Genomic DNA, 24,808 nt, shown 5'->3' with positions numbered 1-24,808 from the left:
CACTGAGTTTATACCCTCTAGCTCCATCCATGCTGTTGCAAATGGTAGGATTTGTTTTCTTCTTATGGCTGAATAGTATTCCACTGTGTATATGTACCACCTCTTTATCCATTCATCTACTGATGAACACTTAAGTTGCTTACATTTTTTGGCTATTGTAAATAGTGCTGCGATAAACATATGGGTGCATATGTCTTTTTCAAACTGGAATCCTGCATTCCTAGGGTAAATTCCTAGGAGTGGAATTCCTGGGTCAAATGGTATTTCTACTTTCAGTTTTTTGAGGAACCTCCATACTGCTTTCCACAATGGTTGAACTAGTTTACATTCCCACCAGCAGTGTAGGAGGGTTCCCCTTTCTCCACATCCTCACCAGCATTTGTTGTTCCTAGTCTTTTCTATGTTGGCCATCCTAACTGGTGTGAGGTGATATCTCATTGTGGTTTTAATTTGCATTTCCCTGACAATTAGCAATGTGGAGCATCTTTTCATGTGCCTGCTGGCCATCTGAATTTTTTCTTTGGAGAAGTGTCTGTTCATATCCTCTGCCCATTTTTTAATAGGGTTATTTGCTTTTTGGGTGTTGAGGCATGTTGAGTTCTTTATATATTTTGGATGTTAACCCCTTGTCAGATAGGTCAGTTACAAATATATTCTCCCATACTGTAGGAGGCCTTTTCTGCTGACAGCATCCTTTGCTATACAGAAGCATTTTTTAGCATGATGTAGTCCCATTTGTTCATTTTTTATTTTGTTTTCCTTGCCCAAGGAGATGTGTTCAGGAAAAAGTTGCTCATGTTTATATTTAAGAGATTTTTGCCTATGTTTTCTTCTAAGAGTTTTATGGTTTCATGACTTACATTCAGGTATTTAATCCATTTTCAGTTTACTTTTATGTATGGGGTTGGACAATAATCCAGTTCCATTCTCTCGCATGTAGCTGTCCAGTTTGCCAAAACCTCTTTTTTATTATGGCCATCCACTTTACACAGTGTGAAATGGTACCTTATTGTGAGCAGGTTCTTTCTTATAATACCATTTAACTTTAGACTAAAAAAAACTTATCTGCCTTTAAATTTTCCTTTTATGCATTGCTCACCCTTTTGGATTGCCTTTGGTAAAATATCTAATACAAAATCATTAACACCTGGGGATTCATAAATTTGACAGTGAATATTAACCACTTACTACATATACAGTGGGATATTTCAAAATTATATAAAACCAGTACCTTAAGATTATTTTGATTTTCATTTTATAAGAGCTTAAATGTACATTCATACTTTATTAACTATTTTCAATATCCTTATTCAGTTTCCCTCAAATCTTCACTCTATGGAAATCCACTTGTATATGACCTTAAACCACAAGTAATTTCTTTGCCTTTCATGATACACTGCACCTCCAAATGACAGAATATGGTTCCTTTCCTACTGCTTTTCAACAAATCATAGTCTATACTACAGTGTAGCAAGACCTTGTATTTCTGAATACTAAACAGATATGCCCACCTCACATGTGACACTGAGAGCCTGATTTGACTATAGAATTTCAGCCTCATTCTTAGCTATATTCTCAAGTTTTGTTAAAAAAAGGTTGAATCACACATATCTGATTTAAAGGCAAATCAGTTTATCAAATGTTGCAGTATTTATTTAATTTAATTGCAAAATATATCTTTGAAATCTGCCCCAAGAGAGAGGATCAACTGAATTGCCTATTCTAGTAATACCTAGAGTGGTGAATGACAATCTACCCATTAACAAAATATAAAAGGTATCCCCACAATACATATTCCACTAACTTGGGATCATGTTTGTAGAATTCCAGAATATTGCTCTTTTTTATTAAACAGTATAGGTATCAATTGCAAAGCATGGCAGGAAGGTAGATTTATGAATAGCTTTGAAACCTTTCCTGGGTTTTATGTTACAGTTCATACATTTTGAGGAAAAAAAATCTAACATTTGCAAATTCAGTTATTTTTTTCAAACAATACATTAAAATGCTTATAATGCTGTAATCAGAAAAAGTTGTTTTAAAAGAAGAAATAATACAAAGCAATTTTCTATTACAGTCACATGGAGGTTTAAGCAAAAGGTTTCTAGAGCAAGACCTATCCTGGGATAAATCCAGGCTTTGCCATTTACTGGTTGTTTGACCTGGGCGACAAGTTATTTATGTGCTCTGTGCCTGTTTTCTCAGCTGTAGAAGGTTTGATATGCATCCCTATAGAGGCTGATGTGAGAATTACGTTAAGAAATGTATGTTATGCTCTTTAACACAATGCCTAGTACACGATAAGCCCTCAGTTTAAGTGCTAGCTTACTATTATTAATGATTACTGTAATCTCCACTTTTATCAAATTGGATACATGTATTAATCCTTAAGCAATTCAAGTGGAAATGAAATTCAAAAAACAAAACATACTGTCAGTACCCAAAAATGTGTAATAAAAAATACCGTTTTGAAATGAACTAGGACTTATCTAGGCATCCTTGCTCCTCTTCTCCCCTTTTAACAATTATTTGAAGGCTATCACAACTTAACACCTCCAACATTAAAGGAATACATTCTAATAAATCATTATAATGCTCAATAGATCTTTTTTAAATGGGCATAAAAAACTTGAAAAATTTGATCAGAAAACTTGGAATATTAACTCATCACAATTATTTAAACCTTCTTCAGTCCTGACTTAATCAAATAATCAAATATTAATTCTAAATAAGAGTAATTTTTACATCCCTGCAATATCACCTAACTTGAAAGGACAAAACACTTCTCAGTCACCAAAGCAAAAATTGAGTAACATATTCAAAAACAAAAAATAATTTCATGCATTGAGCTACTCAAAAATAGGCAAAATATCTTCTGTATATTATTTTGCTATTGTATGTTTTCATAAACAATGCTGAAAAAGACATTTTCTTAGCTTTAATTTATGTATGTAATGACTTACTCTAATTTGATCAAATGCACTTGATTTCCTTTAGAGATACATTATGAAGTTAAAAAGTAGAATAATAACAAAAAAGTAACAGAGTAAGTTGGCTCTGAATTTTTTTTTTTAAAAAGCTTGAGAAATAACTCACATACAATTCACCCATCTAAAAGGTATAATACAATGGATTTTAGTATATTCATAGATATGTGCAAACATCACCATAATCAATTTTAGATCATTTTCATCAACTCAAACTCACAAAGAAACCCGGTAGGCTTTGGGTATTACTCCATATACATCCCATGCCCCAAGGCAACCATTAACCTACTTTTTGTCTCTTTAGATTTCTGTACTCTGGACTTTCCCATGAGAAGAAACACGTAAGATGTGGGCTTTTGTGACGGACTTCTTTCACTTGGCATAATCTTTTCAAGGTCCATCCAAGTTGTAGCATCTACCAGTACCTCATACCATTTTTACAGCTGAAAAATAATCCTTATTTGGACATACCACCTGTTTATTCAACAACTGATGAATATATGGGTTGTTTCTACCTTTTGGCTACTGTGAATAATACCACTATAAACATCTGTATGTAAGTTTTTGTATGGACATGTTTTCATTTCTCTTGGATTTACATTCAAAAGTAGAATTGCTAGATCATGTGGTAATTGTTTAATCATTTGAGGAACTGCCTGGTTGTTTTCCAAAGTGACTGCACCATTTTACATTCCCACTAGCAGTGTATAAAAGCTGATTTCTCCCATCCTTGCTAAGGTGGGTATGAAGTAATATCTCATCTTGGTCTTTATTTACACTTCCCTAATAATTAATCGTTGGGCATTTTTTCATGTTTTTTGGCTATTTGTGTGTCTTTTTTGGAAAAATGTCTAATCAGCTGTTGTGCTTACTTTTCAATTGGACTGAGTTGTAAAAATTCTTTACATATTCTAGATACAAGTCTCTTATCAGAGTCTAGTGAAGTGGAAAACAGGTAATTCTTATCAATTATTGAATTTAATTTTTAATGCTTTTGTATATTAAAGTTTTAAAAATCTGTTGCCTAGATATGGACATGTTGCTCCATTTAAGATCTAACCACTGCATAATACTACTGTATAATTTTCTAGATACATGAATTGCAAACATTTTCTCCCACTCTGTGTGTTGTCTTTTCACTCTCTTGATGGTGTTCTTTGAAGCACAAAAGTTTTAATTTTGATAAAGTCCATTTTATATTTTTCCTTTGTTGCTCATTCTTTTACTGTCGCATCTAAGTATTCCCTGCCAAATTCCAAAGGCATGAAGATTTACCCCCGTTTTCTTCTAACACCTTTGAAATTTTAGTTATTGCATTTAGGTCTTGTATTTTAACTTTTGCATGCATCTATCCAGTTGTCCTAGCACCATCTGTTGAAAAAAGACTATTTTCTCTCCCCACTGAATAATTTTGGCATCCTTCTTGAAAATCAGTTAACCATAGATTTATAAGTTTATTTCTGACCCTCAATTCTATTCCACTGATCTATCTGTCCTTGTTCAAGTACCACACTGTCTTGATTACTGTGGCTTTGTATTCAGTTTTGAAACCATGAAGTATTATGAGTCTTTCTACTTGGTTCTCTTTTTCAGGATTGTTTTGGCTGTTTGTTTGGCTATTTGGCTAATTCCTCAAAAATTTTAGAATCAAATTGTCAATTTTTGCAGAGAAGTCAGATGGAAATCTGATAGAGATTATGCTGAATCTGTAGATCAGTTTGGGAAGTATTACTAGCTTAACAATGTTAAGTCTGTTTTTCCACTTACTTAGATCTTCTTTAATTTTTTTCAGTGATGCTTTATAGTTTTCAAAGTATAAGCTTTGCATTTTTGTTAAAGTTATTCCTCAGTATTTTATTCTTCCTGATGCTAATATGAATGAAATTATTTTCTTAATTCCATTTTCAGAGTGGCTGTCAATTTTTAACATTGTAAAATGGAAATATTACCATCTCTAAAAGTCATAATGTCCAGAATATTAAAAGCAAATTTTCTAGAAGAAACACAGCTTTTCCTGGTATCAAGGACCATGAAAAATTTCTTCCCTTTGTCTTCATAAAGGGGATTCTATGTAACTTGACATACCACTTCTTCAGTAATACCTCCAGCAATAAATACAATACCCAAGAAGGGAGTTTGAATCAAAATCATAGGTGAGGCCTTTTTTATAATATAGATGTTCTGGCTCCACCCTAAATCAGGATATAGGGAACAGGGGTGAACAAGGGCATGTAAATTTAAAAGTTATCTTTTGGTAATTCTGATGTTCATCAATGATTACTAACTACACTAGAGTAGTCCCAGATTTGATTTCCATAATTCTAATTATTATGCTATTTATCTATAGATAAACATGAACAAATTATTTAAAAGCACTGAATTTTTAAAAAAGTATCTTGGACTGCAACGCCTAGAGAGGCTTGGAAACAGAAGGCGTGGCCACTTCCCGCCCATGTGCTCCTGCTGTGCGGGCATCTGCTCATTGGGCACAGAGCCTCCCTCTGCAGGGCAGATGATCTGCAGCCCCGGGCCAGCAGCACGGCGGGTGGGCCCAGAATGGGTTGGGGGAGCAGAACGGCATGGTGAGGTCAGCCCTGCCCGCCACCTGACACTGGGAGCCCGCTGGGCAGACGGGCTTGCGGACTGTTCCCTGGCAGACTCAGCTCCACCCCAGATGCCTCTGGCGGGGCCTGGCCTGCGCATCACAGAAAGGGTGGCCAGTGAGGTCCACGACACCAGTTAAGTGTTAATTTCAGGTGTAGAATACCTAACTAGCGGGTTGAGATTCAAGATGGCGGCATGAGAGGTGAGACAGAGAACTCCTCCCAAAACCACAGAGTGAGAATATATAGTTAATAGAACTAACCCTAAAAGAGCAACAGGAAAGAAGGCTGAAGCAGACTGCATATAGACCTTACAACCAGAGCATAACTCACGAAACAGGATCAAAGCCTTGATCCGACGGGATCCAAGCTCTACCTCCACCACAGCTCACCAGCGGGAGGAAGAGAAACAGAGCAGGGAGCAGATGGAAGTCTGGGACTGCTGAACACCTAGCCCTGGAGATCTGCTTTGCCAACAGAAACCTACATTGAGTAGTGCTCTGGCAGATGGAGAGCTGGGACAGGCGGAGTGCTTGAGAGACAGATTCCAGACGTTTGTGGAGGAGGGGGATCCACACCCGGCTGCTCTGGGACAAGGGAAAGGCAGGTGGTCTGAGAGGCTTCCAAGCAGCAAGAGGGCTGCTGAAGGGGTGGGGTTTGCACGGAGCTTGCTGTGCGGGAGAAGAGATGGGGGACAAGGTTGTCTAGGAGCACTCTGTCCAGCAGATTAGGAACTTTGAGGAGCTTCAGGCGCTCCATCCCCCTGGCTGGATACTTGGCTCCGAGGCCCCCCACTGTGATACGCAGCCTGCAGAGCTTTCCTCCTGGCATGACAGCACCAGATCTCAAACCGGCAGTCACTGTGTTGGCATCAGGCCAGACAGAGGGAGGCCCCGCCTACAACAGCTACAGACACAAAGCACAGAGGTTTACACCTGTGTACTCAGCCCCCTGGCTCTGACACAGGAGACAGGCACAGCAGACGGGAATCAAGAAACAAATCTTTCCTCCCCCCAGGCACCAGCTCCGCTCCCCTATAACCCCCAACCTCACTCTAGGGGCTGAGCAGCTCCACAGACTGGAGCTTCTGGGCAATGGAGGGCACCACACAAAAATATGAAATGTCAAAAGAACATGGTTCAGACCAAAATCTCACAAACTCCAGAAAAAGAGCCAAATGAAACTGAACTCACCAATCATCCTGAAAGAGACTTCAAAATAAAAATCATAAACATGCTTATGGAGGTACAGAAAAATATTCAAGAACTCAGGAATGAATTTAAGATGGAGATTCAATCATTAAGAAATTCCATATCTGAAATGAAACATACAATGGAGAGATTTAAAAGCAGATTAGATGTAGTAGAAGAGACGGTAAATGGAACAGAAATTAGAGAAGAGGAATACAAAGCTGAGGCAGAGGGAGAAAAAAGAATCTCTAAGAATGAAAGAATATTGAGAATTGTGTGACCAAACTAAACAGTACAATATTCACATTATGGGAGTATCAGAAGAAGAAGAGAGAAAAGGGGATAAAAATATCATTAAGGAGGTAACTGCTGAAAACTTCCCCAATCTGGGGAAGGAGATAGTCTCTAAGGCCATGGAGGTTCACAGATCTCCCAACACAAGGGAACCAAGGCAGACAACATCAAAACATATAATAATTAAAATGGCAAAGATCAAGGATAAAGAAAGACATTTAAAAGCAGCTCAAGAGAGAAAAAATATCACATACAATGGAAAACCCATCAGACTATCATCAGATTTCTCAACAGAACCCTTACAGAAACAGGCCAGAAGGGAGTGGCATGATACATTCAATGGAATGAAGCAGAAGAGCCTTGAACCAAGAATACTCTACCAGGCAAGGTTATCATTTAAATTTGAGGGAGGGATTAAACAATTTTCAGATAAGCAGAAGCTGAGAGAATTTACCTCCCACAAACCACCTGTACAGTGCATTTTGGAGGGACTCCTACAGATGGAAGTATTCCTAAGGCTAAATAGATGTCACCAAAGGGACAGACAAAGAATACAGAATATGAATCATAACATACAAAGAATGGAGGAGGAAGAAAAAGGAGGAAAAGAAAAAGAATCTTTAGGTTGTGCTTGTAATAGCATACAAAGTGAGTTAAATTAGACTGTTAGATAGTAAGGGAATTACATTGAAACTTTGGTAAGCACAAATCTAAAGCCTGCAATGGCAATAAGTACATACCTATCAAGAATCACCCTCAATGTAAATGCTCTGAATGCACCAATCAAGACGTATAATAACTGAATGGATAAAAGAACAAGACCCATCTATATGCTGCCTACAAGACAGACTCACTTCAAACCCAAAGACATACACACACTGAAAGTAAAGGGATGGAAAAGATATTTCATGCAACTAATAGGGAGAAAAAAGGAGTTGCAGTACTTGTATCAGACAAAATAGACTTCAAAACAAAGAAAGTAGCAAGAGACAAAGAAGGACATTACATAATGATAAAGGGGTCAGTCCAACAAGAGGCTATAACTATTATAAATATCTATGCACCCAACACAGGATCACCTACATATGTGAAACAAATACTAACAGAATTAAAGGGGGAAATAGAATGCAATGCATTCATTTTAGAAGACGTCAACACACCACTCATTCCAAAGGACAAATCAACCAGACAGAAAATAAGAAAAAAGAGACAGAGGCACTGAACAACGTATTAGAACAGATGGACCTAACAGACATCTACAGAACACTTCCTCCAAAAGTAACAGGACACACATTCTTCTCAAGTGCACATGGAACATTTTCAAGAATAGATCATATACTAGGCCACAAAAAGAACCTCAGTAAATTCAAAAAGATTGAAACTGTACCAACCAGCTTCTCAGATCACAAAGGTATGAAACTATATATAATTACACAAAGAAAATGAAAATGCCCACAAAAACATGGAGTCTTAATAACATGCTCCTAAATAATCAATGGATCAACGACCAAATAAAAACAGAGATCAAGCAATACATGGAGACAAATGACAACAATAATTCAACACCACAAAATCTGTAGGATGCAGCAAAGGCCGTGCTAAGAAGGAAATATATTACAATACAGGAATACCTCAGGAAAGAACAATCCCAAATAAACAGTCTAAACTACAATTAATGAAACTAGAAAAGGAAGAACAAATGAGGCCCAACATCAGAAGAAGGAGGGACATTATAAAGACTAAAGCAGAAATAAATAAAATTGAGAAGAATAAAACAATAGAAAAAAATCAATAAAAGCAGGAGGTGGTTCTTCAAGAAAATAAACAAAACAGATATCCACTAGTCAGACTTATCAAGAAAAAGAGAGTTTACACACACTGACAGAATAAGAAATGAGAAAGGAAAAATCACTACGGACACCATGGAAATACAAAGAATTATAAGAGAATACTATGAAAAATTGTATGATAAACTGGATAACCTAGAAGAAATGGACAACTCTCTAGAAAACTACAACCTTCCAAGGCTGACCCAGAAAGAAACAGAGTATCTGAATAGACCAATTACCAGCAAAGAAATTGAATTGGTAATCAAAAAAATACCTAAGAACATAATACCTGTACCAGGTGGTTTCACTGGTGAATTTTATCAAACATTTAGTGAAGACCTAATAGCCATCCTCCTTAAAGTTTTCCAAACAGTAGAAGAGGAAGGAATACTCCCAAACACATTCTACAAGGCCAACACCACTCTAATACTAAAACCAGACAAAGACACCACAAAAAAAGAAAATCACAGACCAATATCCCTGATGAACATTGATGCAAAAGTACTCAACAAAATATTAGTACATCAAGAGGATCATCCCTCATGATAAAGTGGGATTCATCCCAGGGATGCAAGGATGGTACAACATTCAAAAATCCATCAACATCATCCACTACATCATCCACTACACAAAATTCAACATTCATTCATGATAAAAACTCTCAAAAAAATGGGTATAGAGGGCAAGTACCTCAACATAATAAAGGCCATATATGACACACCCACAACCAACATTATACTTAACGGCCAGAAGCTGAAAGCATTTCCTCTAGGATCGGGAACAAGACAAGGAAGCCCACTCTCCCCACTTATTCAACATAGTTCTAGGCGTCCTAGCCATGGCAATCAGACAACACAAAGAAATAAAAGGCATCCCGATTGGTAAGGAAGAAGTCAAACTGTCCCTGTTTGCAGATGACATGGTATTGTACATAAAAATCCCTCAAGAAATCCACTCCAAAACTACTAGATCTAATACCTGAATTCAGTAAAGTTGCAGGATACAAAATTAATACACAGAACACTGTTGCATTCCTATACACTAATGATAAATTAGCAGAAAGAGAAATCAGGAAAACAATTCCATTCACAAGTGCATTGAAAAGAATAAAATGCCTAGGAATAAACCTAACCAAGGAAGTGAAAGACTTATACTCTGAAAACTACAAGACACTCATGAGAGAAATTAAAGAAACCAATAAATGGAAACACATCCCATGCTCATGGATAGGAAGAATTACTATTTTCAAGATCGCCATCCTGCCCAAAGCAATCTACAGATTCAATGCAATTCCAACCAAAATACCAACAGAATTCTTCAATGAATTAGAGCAAATAGTTCTAAAATTCATAAGGAGCTACAAAAGACCCTGAATAGGTAAAGCAATCCTGAGAAGGAAGAATAAAGTGGGGGGAACTATGCTGCCTGACTTCAAGCTCTACTACAAAGCCAAAGTAATCAAGACAATTTGGTACTGGCATAAGAACAGACCCACAGACCAATGGAACAGACTAAAGAGCCCAGACATAAACCCAAGCACATACTGTCACTTAATATATGATAAAAGAGCCACGCATATACAATGGGGAAATGACCGCCTCTTCAACAGCTTGTGTTGGCAAAACTGGAAAGCTACATGTAAGAGAATGAGACTGGATTACTGTCTAACCCCATACACAAAAGTAAACTCAAAATGGATCAAAGACCTGAATGTAAGTCATGAAACCATAAAACTCTTAGAAAAAAACATAGGCAAAAATCTCTTGGACATAAACATGACCTTCTTCATGAACATATCTTCCTGGGCAAGGGAAACAAAAGCAATAATGAACAAATGGGACTACATCAAACTAAAAAGCTTCTGTACAGCAAAGGACACCACCAGTAAAACAAAAAGACATCCTATGTGAGAATATATACATAAATGACATATTCGATAAGGGGTTGACATTCAAATTATATAAAGAGCTCATGCACCTCAACAGAAAGCAAAAAAGCCAATTTAAAACATGGCAGAAGAGCTGAACAGACATTTCTCCAAAGAAGAAATTCAGATGGCCAGCAGGCACATGAAAAGATGCTCCACATCGCTAATCATCAGAGAAATGCAAATTAAAACCACAATGAGATATCACCTCACACCAGTTAGGATGGCCAACATCCAAAAGACAAACAACAAATGTTGGTGAGGATGTGGAGAAAGGCAAATCCTCCTACACTGCTGGTGGGAATGTAAAATAGTTCAACCATTGTGGAAAGCAGTATGGAGGTCCCTCAAAATGCTCAAAATAGACTTACCATTTGACCCAGGAATTCCACTCCTAGGAATTTACCCTAAGAACGCAGCACTCAAGTTTGAAAAAGACAGATGCACCCCTATGTTTATCGCAGCACTATTTACAATAGCCAAGAATTGGAAGCAACCTAAGTGTCCATCAGTAGATGAATGGATAAAGAAGATGTGGTACATATACACAATGGAATATTACTCAGCCATAAGAAGAAAACAAATCCTACCATTTGCAACAACATGGATGGAGCTAGAGGGTATTATGCTCAGTGAAATAAGCCAAGCAGAGAAAGAGAAATACCAAATGATTTCACTCATCTGTGGAATATAAGAACAAAGGAAAAACTGAAGGAACAAAACAGCAGCAGAATCAAAGAACCCAAGAATGGACTAACAGGTATGAAAGGGAAAGGGACTGGAGAGGATGGGTGGGTAGGGAGGGATAAGGGGGGGTGGAGAAGAAAGGGGGTATTATGATTAGCATGCATAATGGAGGGGATGGGAGAAAGGGGAGGGCTGTACAACACAGAGAAGACAAGTAGTGATTCTACAACATTTTGCTATGCTGACGGACAGTGACTGTAAAGGGGTTTGTGGGGGGGACCTGGTATAGGGGAGAGCCTAGTAAACATAATATTCTTCATGTAATTGTAGATTAATGATAACAAAAAAAAAAAGAAAGAAAAGGGGGATTACTCCCTGATAGGACAAAACTAACTGTAAATCAACGATTAATGCATGCTTTAAATATCCTTAATTTTGATAATTTAAAGGGTGTCAGATGATCAGCTATAGAAGTACATTTTTTCTGATAATATTCCTTTCTCTTAAAAAAAAAGCAGTTCCTGTGTGGTGATCTCCAATAAGTTCTTCACAATGATATAAAGGGCATATCAAAGTGTGGGCAAAGGGTTTGTTTGTCTTTATATAGAGGATCAAAGCCTAATTTGGCTACCCAGAAAACGAATTAAGATACGATATGAAGAAGAACTTCCAACATCAACATTCTCTGGAAGAGTCATTCCAGAAGATGATCATCAAAAAACTTCAACAAAGATCCTGGCACTGTTGCAGTTGTAGCTGCATTCATCCCACCGGTTCCTGGACTTGCCATTGGAATGAAGGAGATATCTAAGCTGGGCTGTGCATACAGTAAAACAACAAATTTGACTGGATCTATACTGTCGGAACTCAACCAAGAATTAGAAGTGCAAGTTGCAGCACTCCAAAATCTTGCGACTACAGACTATCTACTGTTAAAAGAACATATGGGATGTGAACAGTTCCCAGGAATGTGTTGTTTTAATTTGTTTGATTTTTCTCCAACTATTCAAATTCAGTTAGACAATATCCATCATATCATTGGTAAGTTTTCACAAATGCTTAGGGTGCCTAACTGGTTTTCTTGGTTTCACTGGATATGGCTGGTAATTGTAGGTCTGCTTTGGTTATGTAGCTGTATTCCTATTATGTTAATGTGTGTGCACAATTTAATTAGTAGTTTAAAACCTATACATGCTTATGTTACTCTACAAGAAGATATGTCAAAGAAATAATCAATCTTCCCATGTTTTCTTCCGCCTGCTACTTCTATAGCTTTTCTTCTTCCTTCCTAATTACAACCCTTAAGTAGAATTCGTGCCTCATAACGAAATTACCGAGTATCATAATTCTTCCAAGTGGTAAAGATACCTCAAGACAAATGCTGGGCACAGAAGCCATAGGGCATAAATCTGCAAAGAAGTAAAAAGCTAACCTTTTCAAACAATATTCTTCTCTCTCACTTACCAACTTAACATTTCCCTGTATGGCCCCGAAAGATGACTGGTTAGCCAGAGATGGGTAAGATTCCTCAAGGGAGGAACAACCTAAGACAGGCACAGTCGCAGGGGGGCCATCAGTTGAGAAATTGGGGATCAACAGAGGTGAGGCTTGGAACCTCACCTCCCCTGTTTTGAGAGAAATCTTCTGCATCCGTGGATGTTTTGTTGCCCTTGTCTAGCTTGGATTAATACTTCGTCTATAGGCACACACCTGATCATCTACATTTGCCCTCTTACAGCACTAAACTATGTTTTCTACCTTTATCTTGCATCTACCTATCACTTCAGCATTTTATTAAAAATAAAAATAAAAATAATAATAATAATAATAATAATGAGGGAGAAATGTGGGATTCACATATAAATCAAGTATAAAAATCAAACAAATATTCATATTTGACCTGATTGTTTATAGTTCATAATGCGTGATCAAAACCAAAGTTTCTGTGATGACTGCCCTTGCACTGTTCACCATGTAAGAACTTATTCACTATGTAAGAATTTGTTCACCATGTAAGAACTTGTTCGTTATGCTTCAGAAGATTGGAGACTGTTGAGAATTAGGCTTGGGGTTGATTAATGACTGTGCATTGAGTCCCCTATACAGAATTTTATTGTTGTTAACAACCATTTGATCAATAAATATGAGAGATGCCCTCTCAAAAAAAAGGCAACCCCAACCATTCGTGGGTGCTCACTTCCAGCAGGTGTAATGAGGAGGACTACAATGTGAATTGATTATCTGAATAGGATGTGCATTGCATTATTTCACATGGAAAAATTAATTAGGCAAAACAATATACTGAATAAAGGACAAGATACATGCATATAAATTATACACAATATGGATGTATGTATAAACACACATATCATGAAGCATGTGCCATATTACACATATTAATGGTATGTTTTTTGTCTTTGCATATATGTAGTCTGAAATATATTATAAGCGACACATATTATATACAACATATGTATTCCAGGGTCATTCTAAAGCCTTAGGAGATGAAGAGTAATTCTGCAGAATGACGAATACTAACAAGACACATTTGTTTCTCTCGAACTTGTTTTTATTTTTTTCTGTATAGGGTTAGAGCTTTTCCCTACTGGTTATGAAAATAATACGTGCTCACTGTGATTCAGAAATTCAGAAAAACAAAATGATATAGAGAAGAAAACTAAAAATCTATCATCTCACTGTTCAGAGATCACATCTATTAAAAAAAAAAAAAAAAGCTCAAAATAGAAATACCATTTGACCCAGGAATTCCACTCCTAGGAATTTACCCTAGGAATGCAGGATCCCAGTTTGAAAAAGACATATGCACCCCTATGTTTATCGTATCACTATTTATAATAGTCAAGAAATGGAAGCAACCTAAGTGTCCATCAGATGAATGGATAAAAAAGAGATGGTACATATACACAGTGGAATATTATTCAGCCATAAGAAAACAAATCCTACCATTTGCAATAACATGGATGGAGCTAGAGGGTATTATGTTCACTGAAATAAGCCAGGCAGAGAAAGACAAGTACCAAATTATTTCACTCATCTGTGGAGTATAAGAACAAAGAAAAAAACTGAAGGAACAAAACAGCAGCAGCCTCACAGTACCCAAAAACGGACTAACAGTTACCAAAGGGAAAGGGACTGGGAAGGGTGGATGGGAAGACAGGGGTAAGGGGAAAAGGGGTATTACGATTAGCACACATAATGTAGTGGGTGGGGACATGGGGAAAGCAGTATAACACAGAGAAGACAAGTAATGATTCCATAGCATCTTACTATGCTGATGGACAGTGACTATAATGGGGTATGTGGTGGGGACTTGTTAATAGGGTGAGTCTAGTGTCCACAACGTTGCTCATGTAAATGTACATTAATAATACCAAAAAATATATATATATATCTAGAACCATAGCAATTATGGTTTCTTACTTACTAGGTGATTTGCTCAGGCTCATCTTCTCCACAGGTTTTGCTAGCTTGGGTTTCTTAATAAAGGTTCCACCAGGCTTATTAAATGGTTGCATCATTTTTCTCTTTATTCCTCTTGCAGCAGCAACTGTCACATTGGTGGGTTTGTTTTGATAGTCAACAACAATTCCAGGTCTATGAATGCTTCCAAAATCACTCATATGCTGCAAATTTGTGAAATCAAGAAACATTAGCATAATGTCCAAAAATAAAACATGAATTCATACAAAATTTAAATGTTATCTAACAATTTTCACCTGAAAATTCCCCAGAATGTAACTAAATTTTACATGTCCACTCTGAATATACACATGGAAACACTCTGTAGATTATTACTTGAACTCAAATCCAGTGAATTAGTATTATTTCCAATAGAACAAATACAGATGTTTCCTACCTATTATATTTTTACAATTCAAAATTAATTGAGATTATAACCAACACATGTGCCTGTCAGAATGTTACCACTTGTACAACTCTCTGACAACTCCTCTTCAGAGTTCCTAGTTGATGTTTTCCCATGAAAAGACCTTAAAAGAAATCTTTATTTTACTAAAACCTGGCTTAAAACTAAGAAACACAAAGAACACCATATTTGAAGTTTGAAGTAAAAAAGATCCTGAAATCATTTAGGATTTCTCCCTGTTGAAAAAAGGGAATGAGAAGGCTAGATGGAACATTAGTATGAAATAGGAGAGTTAAAGCATAACCATGCGTCAACTTCCAAGACACACTTCAGATAAAGAATTGCATCTGACGTTCCATTCACATTCTTACCTAAAGAAACATATCCTCACCCAGAAGCCCAAGAAGCAAAAGTTTATAGACGAAGAGTCATGCATCCAAACGACTCTTTGTGTCCCTTCCTCTTCTCTTGTCATTAGGAAAATCCACTACACCAAGAGGCCATATGTCCATAGAAATTTATTCTGCTAACCTTACTTTTAGAAGATAGACATGAGGAGTAATCTGAAGAGAAGGATCCAGTGGGAATTGTACAAGTGAAGATTAAAAAAGAAAACCCTATTGGTTCATCTACCTCATTACAGGAGGAAAGAAAGAAAAGTCCATTCAGACTAGAATGGTGAATACAAAGTACAGGAATACCTGTTTTTCTATCAGGAAAACAAAATTGATATTTGGAAGTCCCACTAAGGAAAAAATCATTTGCCAAAGGTAATATACAGCATGGAAAATGTTAAGTGTTTTCCAAATTTTCAAACTGGAATAGATTTTTTATGTCAAAACCAAAGCCTATTACTCCCAACTATTTTCAATTAACCTACAATCATAAAATAAGGTGGAATAGCAACTTACCAGTTGCTTGTATTTGTATATTATGCTTAGGAATACCTATCTAACCTAGTAGACTTGAATAAGTTGGTGTTACCAGGTAATTTATATAGCCACATCAAAAAAATCTTCATTAGTTATCCATTAAAGGTGCAATGCATTTTACATAAGTAAAGAGTTAACTGTTATAAATGCAAAATTGCTACACAAGTATGACAAACTACACTGATGTACCAAAGGCTCATGAACAGTCAAAAACGTGTGCCCTACTATATTTTTTATCAGAAGTAGTTTCCTCTGCAAAGCGAGTATTAAGAGCAACTAACTTTTAAAAAATAAAAACATTTCTTACATTATAGCAAAATACAATATTCCTTATATGATCAAACTACATAATAAATCCACAATCTATATACACTTACTAGGTAAAACTTCATGTCAGTTAAGTTACCTAAGAAAATAAGGCATAATTTTTATACTATATACCCTGAAAGTAAACACTTGAAGACTAGCGTATTTATTCATTGAAGAAATAATTTACAAAATATTACTTCCTAGGAAGGATTCATAGACATGTTTGTACAGGTAGGAAATTATTTCTCAATAGTAAAACTAGTGACACATGGAAAACAGAACACCCAGCAATAGAACATAATCTAAGAGAGTGAGTTAGCAAATTATACTGACCACAAATCATTCTATAACCTACTATACATGTCAACTTTTTCACCATGTAAACATGGCTAAGCTACCCTCATCTATCACCAACTTCTGGTCTCTTGTGTTTAATGTGAAATATGGAGCTCTGAAGAAATCCTACATGCTAGAGTTTAGCAGCAAAATATAAACATTTATCATACATTGCACCTTTAACCTACTCAAAAACTCCAAAAGGGTTCAGTTACCTTTTATAATTATCCAAGAACTGTCCCACCAGCAAAACTGCTAGTGTTTACAAGGAAAAATGCAACTCCTTTTAACCCCTTTTAGACCAAACCGAACATCCTCACCTTTTTAATAAAGGGAGATTTGGCAAAACTTTATGAACAATCATCTCACACTGGCATTTATTTTCTAAGGTGCTGGAAAAACTTTTACAAGAAATCTAAAAATTATGCTTATAACTCAGCTTTTGCTTCAAAATACACTGGGATGAACAGTGTTTACTCTAGTTGAAAACCATGGTCTTGAAAGGGTTTAAAAGAGTGACTAGTGAAAAGAATCTGAAAAGATTCTGTTGTACTTACTCCTCGGCCTCGGCCTCTGCCTGTTGATGGTCCTCCAAAAGCATCATAGTTTCTGCTTCCAAACGTACTTTCAGGATAAGCAGGCGTTCCTCTCCCCCGAGAGCCTACAGGTGCAGGCTTCATATGGGGTGAAGAAAAACTGCTGTAGGAAGAGTAATTCTCTCTTCCTCTGTCCTCCATAAACCCAGGCCTCAATTTTGAACGGGAGTAAGGTGCTTCCCAGCTAGACCCGCCCTGGTTTCTACCTCCGAAAGAGTCAAGGCTATTCCGGTAGGAGCTCTCAAATCGACCACCATAACTACCTCCGAAGCGGCTTTGTTCGGGTTCATTAAAACCATAGCCAGATCTGTACAGATCTCGCCCACCCAGAGAAGACCTGGAGTCGTAAGACTCATAAGGTCCAAACCTGGAAAAGTTGCACAGTGAGGGAAAAAACAAAAGTAAGCTTACTAATGTTAGACAATTCAAAAGACAAATTATCAGATGACATTTATCAACTAAAATTCATTTATACCATACTAGTTTGCACAGTTCTACTTTTGTTCACACTTGATTAGGGCTGGGCAGTCCAACATGAGACCAGATAGAAAGCTACCTGAGTCAGTTTTTAAATATGATTTGAGTGAAGTAAGCCTTAGCTTAAAAATCTGCTTTTTAGCAGCTTTTCTATTGTTATCAAAAAGAAGATTTGTCTCTCATTATTTAAGCCCAGCGCTAGTCTTGGAAAAAGTCATTTGCTAAAGTTCACAAACTATTCAAACTTTCTTTGAATCCATCCCTAATACCAGAAAATACAAAATATTTACAGTATTTTGGCTTTCAGTTGGGAAACAAATTCAAGACTACAAAGATGTACAAAATACGTTATTTGTGACACATAAGAGATCCTTCTGCACCTCCAATAATCTATATCACAAAACTGATTCATTGTGGCTGTAGGAGTCAAATTTTGGAGAATTATCTCTGGTTATAAAACTTGACAATCTGCCAAACTTTGGCTAAGGTCAATAATCAATCCTCAGTCACTTTTCACATATAGACTAGAAAATCTAACAAATCTAGAAGGATAAGCACATAAAAGACCACCAACATATATCCCCTGCATATGACTTTTCAAAGCAGATGAGAAACAATACATTTTATAATGTGTTCTATTATTTGAAAAATTATTTACTGGCAGGAAATTATCACATAAAACTACTCTAAAAAAAGGGAGTACACAGTCTCCTCCAGGTTTTAATCAAGTCAGCAGAAGAAACAAATCATCTCACAAATCTAAAGCATGAATTACAGAAGTTGCTTGATATCTTACAACATAGATATGCAAAGGCCCACAATTATACAAGATAAACAATAACATCTACATAGTTTATGTACATTACATTTACAATGTAACAGGGCAATAACTGTTATATTAAAACATTTAAATGTGTTACATTACTTAGATTATTACACATCACTAAATAGAAGGTACTATTTGCTTCTGAATCCTAGGAACCATATAAAAATTACTCCTCTTTCCAACTACATTTTTCAGAACATCTATCACATAAGAAAAACTATTGTATCTGTTTATTTTCTTGATTTTTTTCCTACTGTAAACCATAGTGGCACACTCGAGGCAGAAAGGAGAGTAAGTATCATTCAGTACATACAGTCTTAAGGAATCCGGACCCTTCATTTATGAAGAAGGATGATATTTTCAGTGTTTCCTAACTAGTTTTACTTACTAGTGGGAATCTTTGTGCCTCAAAAAGTAGACCCCTTTGCATGAAATGTGGTCAACCCTAAAGCCTGCAGTAGTTCAACTAGTTTAAGCTTTACACAGTATCAACAATGAAGTATAAATACAACCTAAACTCCAGTGCATTAAAATAAGTAAAGGTATAGTATTCATGGCTTTAATACAATGTTCCTAGACTAGAGCACAAGTGTCGCTGGTGTAAGCAGTGCCTACCAATAAATAACCTACTCATGATTTAAAGAAAATTGTTATTATAAAATGCTCTTGCAACTTACTTCAAAATTTAAATTTTAAAAATACCTATCTTCAATATTTCTTAGAAATTGAATGCTACTAGACTTGTTCACTTAAACCCATTCTAGTCAGACTGCTTTTCTGCTTTACAGAGCACCCCACATTAGTATAAATTTCTTAAAAATCATAAAGAAAAAGCTTCACGAATAATATTTCCAATAACATTTTTGCATCATTTGTTCAGAACATTTTGATTCATGAGTTAGAAGTAAAAGAAAAAATAAAAAGTTCACTGCTAAAGACAGAAAATTTCACTGTTCTATCAAAATGATAATAGTACTCTGAGGTTTACTTAAAATATGCCTGCCAGTGACCCTGAGATAATTTTTATAAATATTAAGACCATTAAACACTTAAGGTGATTATTCAATATCAAATAATAAAGTTCACATATCATAACACTCTTTAAGGAATACTTAAATTATAATATCCAGAATCTTACAATCATCTAATTATTTGGCCAAATGATTAAGCAATTTACCTGCTACCCCCACCACCACCACTGTGATTGTCCATGCCATATGACTGGTTTAGGTAGGAGTCCATGGATCTTTGACCCCCATAGGATCCATGGCCATAGTCACGATCCATCCCTACAAAGAGTTTAAAAAGAAAAAAATTAAATGATGCTCACCTTTACTGGCACTCAAAAGAAGAAATTTTAGATAAATATCCTTGAATATCAGACCTCCATATGATCCAGGGCCATAATCACGATCCATTCCTAAAAAAAGATTCAATTACAAAAGGTCAGTAAAGTATAAAGTTCTCTTCAGGAATCTTTGCATAAAGCATGAGACTGTCATATCAATACTAAGATAATAATTCATCATTAACATTTAAGCTAAACTCACACTAGACATGTAAGGAAAACACACAGATGATAATGTACTGAAAAATCAAATTTCCTAGAAACCCAATTTTTCTAAGAAGAACATTATTAATTAAAAAGCTCTATATTAGAATTAGTTTCAATTTAACTACAAAGTTATTTGACTAGAGAACTACAGTAAGGTCCTGTAGGTACTATATAGTATATAATTAATAACAAGTAATTCCTTCCTCAAGAAGTCAGCATTTAATAATGTCAAAAGGGAACAATTTTGTTACTATTTTTCTGCAGCTAACCACTCTCAAATGTCTGAAAACTCAGAACCAGACACATTTTCAATTAGCCTAATTTCAATTAATTCATGTAATAACTGAAATAGGTATTTTTAAAAAGTAAAATCAGAATGGGAACAATCTATGGTACTGTACCTGCAAATAATAATAACTCAACAAATATTTAAATCCTCAAATACTCTGAGTAAAGGGTATGAATATAAATTTTAGCAATACAAACACTAAAAAAAAACTTAATACAGTAAGAGTATTTGGTATGTTTTATTACACTTCTAATTCCACCTATACTCCAACTTACGATATGAAAATTAAACACAACAGGTAATAAAATGAATCTGCTATGATTATAGAAATTAGAAAATTTTAAAACCATTTAGAATGTGTTTCCTATAAAGTTCTTTAAAAACCTTCATTACCACTCTCCCCAAATTTTACAGACTAATACAATAGCATACACAGAGCAAATACTGTTAACTTATATTTTTAAAAACACTAAATTTTAATTACAATCATTTAAATATTTCTGGTATTCGCAACATCATTAACAGCAGTAACAATTTTACAAAAATACTACTCAGAATCTTCCTACTTCAAACCTGAATGGGACCTAAATGATGAAATTTAATCTTCTCATTTTATAAATAAGGGAACTAGGTTCAATGAGATGAAACGATTTTCCCAAAATCCCAGAAGTAGTGACCCCTCTAGCTTCATGCTGTTGCTTCTACATCAAACATTCTACTCTTCCACCCCAAATACCTGCTTATTGAAATCTTCTAATCTTTTAAAGTTCATTTCAAACCCTAATCCTTTCAAAAACACTTTTGAAATTATCATCTTTCTTCTGAAAAGCTACAAAAGCTTGTAGCTCTCATGTAATACTCGAGATACCTGCCTTACATTGTATTTGTGGGCCTCACCTTGAGTGTATACTAGATTCTGTAGTCAGGGTCTGATTTTTACTTATTTTTATATACCCTAGAGCAGTAGTTCTCAAGGAACAATTTGTTGACCACTAGGAGTTACCAGGACCCCTTCAGGTGGTCCAAAAGGTAAAATATTTTCATAAATAATACTAAGACATTATTTGCCTCTTTCAGTGTTGATAGTTTCATTGAAAATGCAAAAGCACTGGTGGGTAAAACTACTGGTGTCATAACACCAGACTGTGTTAGTAGTCACTGTATTTTCCAACATCGCACCCTTGCAGTAAAAACTAATGAAATTAAAATGTCACCTGCACTTCAAATGATCTTAATGAAGTAGTTAATGAAGAATTATTAATTTTATTAAATCATGACCTTTGAGTGCACTTCCTTTCTGATATTCTGTGTAGTAAAGTGGCAAGTACACAGAAAGCAATTTGGCTGCATACTAAAGTATCACAGCTCTCTCCAGAAAAAGGCATTACACAAGTGTTTGGTTTATGAACTGAATTAGTGACTTTTTATAAGGAATACCACTTTTACTAGAAAGACTAACATTCAAAAACTATGGCTTTCAGACATGGACATCTGGGCAGACATTTTCTCAAAGTAAACCGAAGTGAAAATGTCACTAAGAAAAACAAGTGACAGTAATTGTCACTGACAAAATTTAAGCTTTCAAGTAAAGTTAGAATTTTATAAAACTTGCAAGTACTACCTTAAACCAGACAGCTTTCTAATACTTAAAGGCTTTCTGATAAAATCAATAGTGGTATTAATGAATGTAACTTTATTTATATTGTACAATACAATCTGTCAATATTTGGAAAATCTGAGTAACTCAGTAAACCAGTATTTTCCAAGTAACTAATGCCTGATATTACAGGATCATACATGGTAAAAAGACCCATGCAAAGTTTAAGACATACCAATGGATTTTAATACAACAGAATACAAGCCATTTGTCAACATACAAAAGCATTAATAAGTTATTTTACATTATTTTTTACACGAAGACTTCTAACCAGGTAATTATATTTATAGCACATCTCAGTTCAGACTATCTATGTTGTGAGTGCTCAATTGTTACATGTGGCTAGTAGCAACCATGAGACAACACAGTTCTAGACTAACTAAACAGTCCATTATTTGTGTTTAGAGTTGATAAGTACGTAGTATAATATGTGCTCTTATCTCTCATATAAAAGACAATTTTGAGATTAAAATAAAGTTTTCAGGGTAAAAACTTTCCTCTAAAGCCTTGTATTAAAAAAGAATCTTAGAGTTCAGGCAGGTACACAAAGCAAAAAAACCCTGTATTTTGTTATTTCTGCTAGTTGCTATTTTGAGTTAGCAGAGACTGCCTCTGGATATTAACTCCTTCAGTTTTTTTATTTTTGTGTTTTTATTTCACTATTGAGTCATAAATTACTAGTACTTATTGAACACTCACCTTGTGCCAGGCACTGTGGAGTACAAAAATTAACAGTTACCTTTATATAGCAATGACTTTGCTTTGTTGCTCACAGTACTGTTACAATTCAGTTAATTAAAAAGAAAAAAAAGAAAAGTCTTCATACTGTATATAATCAATGTGATTATAGGGATATATTGTATAAGATGACTATTTATATATGAACACTATTCTTCTAGGTTATCAAATGAACTTAAAAATCATTTTAAAAACAAACTATAAGCATACATTGTATCTCCCAAAGGAGAAATTCAGTTGGCGAATGGGCACATGAAAAGATGCACATTGCTAATCAAAGAAATGCAAATTAAAACCACAATGAGATATCACCTCACACCAGTCAGGATGGCCAACATCCAGAAGACAGACAACCACAAATGCTGGCGAGGATGTGGAGAAAGGGGAACTCTCCTACACTGCTGGTGGGAATGTAAATTAGTTCAACCATTGTGGAAAGCAGTATGAAGGTGAGGAACCTCCATTCCTCAAAAAACTAAAACTAGAAATACCATTTGATCTGGGAATTCCACTCCTAGGAATTTACCCAAAGAATGCAGGATTCAAGATTCAAAAAGACAGATGCACCCCTATGTTTACTGCAGCACTATGAACAATAGTGAAGAAACAGAAGCAACCTAACTGTCCATCAGTAGATGAGTGGATAAAGAAGATGTAGTACATATACACAATGGAATATTAATGAGTCACAAGAATAAAACAAATCCTACCATTTGCAACAACATGGATGGAGCTAGAGGGTATTATGCTCAGTGAAATAAGCCAGCAGAGTAAGTACCAAATGATTTCACTCATCTGTGGAGTATAACAAAGAAAAAACAAAGAAAAAACAAAACAGCAGTAGACTCACAGAACCCAAGAATGGACTAACAGTTACCAAAGGGAAAGGAACTGAGGAGGGTGGATGGGAAGGGAGGGGTAAGGGGATTAAGGGGCATTACAATTAGCACACATAATATGGGGTGGGCACAGGGAAGGCAGTATAGCACAGAGAAGACACGTAGTGACTCTATAGCATCTTACTATGCTGATAGACAGTGACTGTAAAGGGGTATGTGGTGGGGATTTGATAATGGGGAATCTAGTAACCACAACGTTGCTCATGTGATTGTATATTAATGATACCATAATAAAAAAAAAAAGAATACATTATCTCTACTATTAAATAAGTAATTCACTAAAAAATAAAACTGACCTAATATCAAATCTATCACTTTGATTACTCTACCATGATAGATTAACAAATGTTAAAACTCATTTACAATTAATCAAAAGGAAGGAGTTGTGTCGTAGTAGGAAAAAACAACTGATTTATTATTACAGTAACTGAGTTGTGTGACACTAAATCTTGAATGGCACCACTTTTTACCACCTCGACACTACTACTAGCATCCTCACGCAGGCCACGAGCATCTCCCACCTACATTATTGCAATACCCTTCTAACTGGTTTCCTGCTTCCACTTTTGCTCCCTTTCTGCTTATTCTGAAGAAAATAGCCAGAATAATTCTGCTAATATATAACCTAAATCATGTTCCATGCTCACTACCTTCTGATGGGTTTCCCATCTTACTCCAAATAAAAGCCAAAGCCTTAAAATATGCTAGAAGGCTCTATACCAGTTCTTACCTAGGGACAATTTTGTGTCCCAGGGGACATTTGATAATGTCTGAAAACATTTTTGGTTGTA

At 35.7% G+C, this 24,808-nt stretch overlaps 1 protein-coding gene across 2 annotated transcripts in view; it reads right to left on the bottom strand.

Annotated features, from left to right (window-relative positions):
* ZNF326 (zinc finger protein 326) overlaps positions 1 to 24,808 on the bottom strand; it is a 76,045-nt gene that overhangs the window by 45,002 nt on the left and 6,235 nt on the right. The window contains exons 3-7 of one of the 2 annotated variants that reach the window (XM_057500403.1): positions 20,264 to 20,299; positions 20,057 to 20,168; positions 17,783 to 17,943; positions 17,538 to 17,654; positions 14,963 to 15,161 (exon numbers count right to left, since the gene is read on the bottom strand). In XM_057500403.1, coding sequence (XP_057356386.1) covers positions 14,963 to 15,161; positions 17,538 to 17,654; positions 17,783 to 17,943; positions 20,057 to 20,096 — 517 coding nt within the window. In that variant the 5' untranslated portion in view covers positions 20,097 to 20,168; positions 20,264 to 20,299. Of the gene's footprint in view, positions 1 to 14,962; positions 15,162 to 17,537; positions 17,944 to 20,056; positions 20,169 to 20,263; positions 20,300 to 24,808 lie in introns of both variants that reach the window. The other variant, XM_057500402.1, reaches the window with a different exon arrangement.

The sequence above is a fragment of the Manis pentadactyla genome, chromosome 4 (genome assembly GCF_030020395.1).
Source record: "Manis pentadactyla isolate mManPen7 chromosome 4, mManPen7.hap1, whole genome shotgun sequence".
In the NCBI taxonomy this organism is placed as follows: domain Eukaryota; kingdom Metazoa; phylum Chordata; class Mammalia; order Pholidota; family Manidae; genus Manis; species Manis pentadactyla.
The sequence above is the reverse complement of the archived record's forward strand: the minus strand, read 5'-3'. Positions and strand labels throughout refer to the sequence as shown.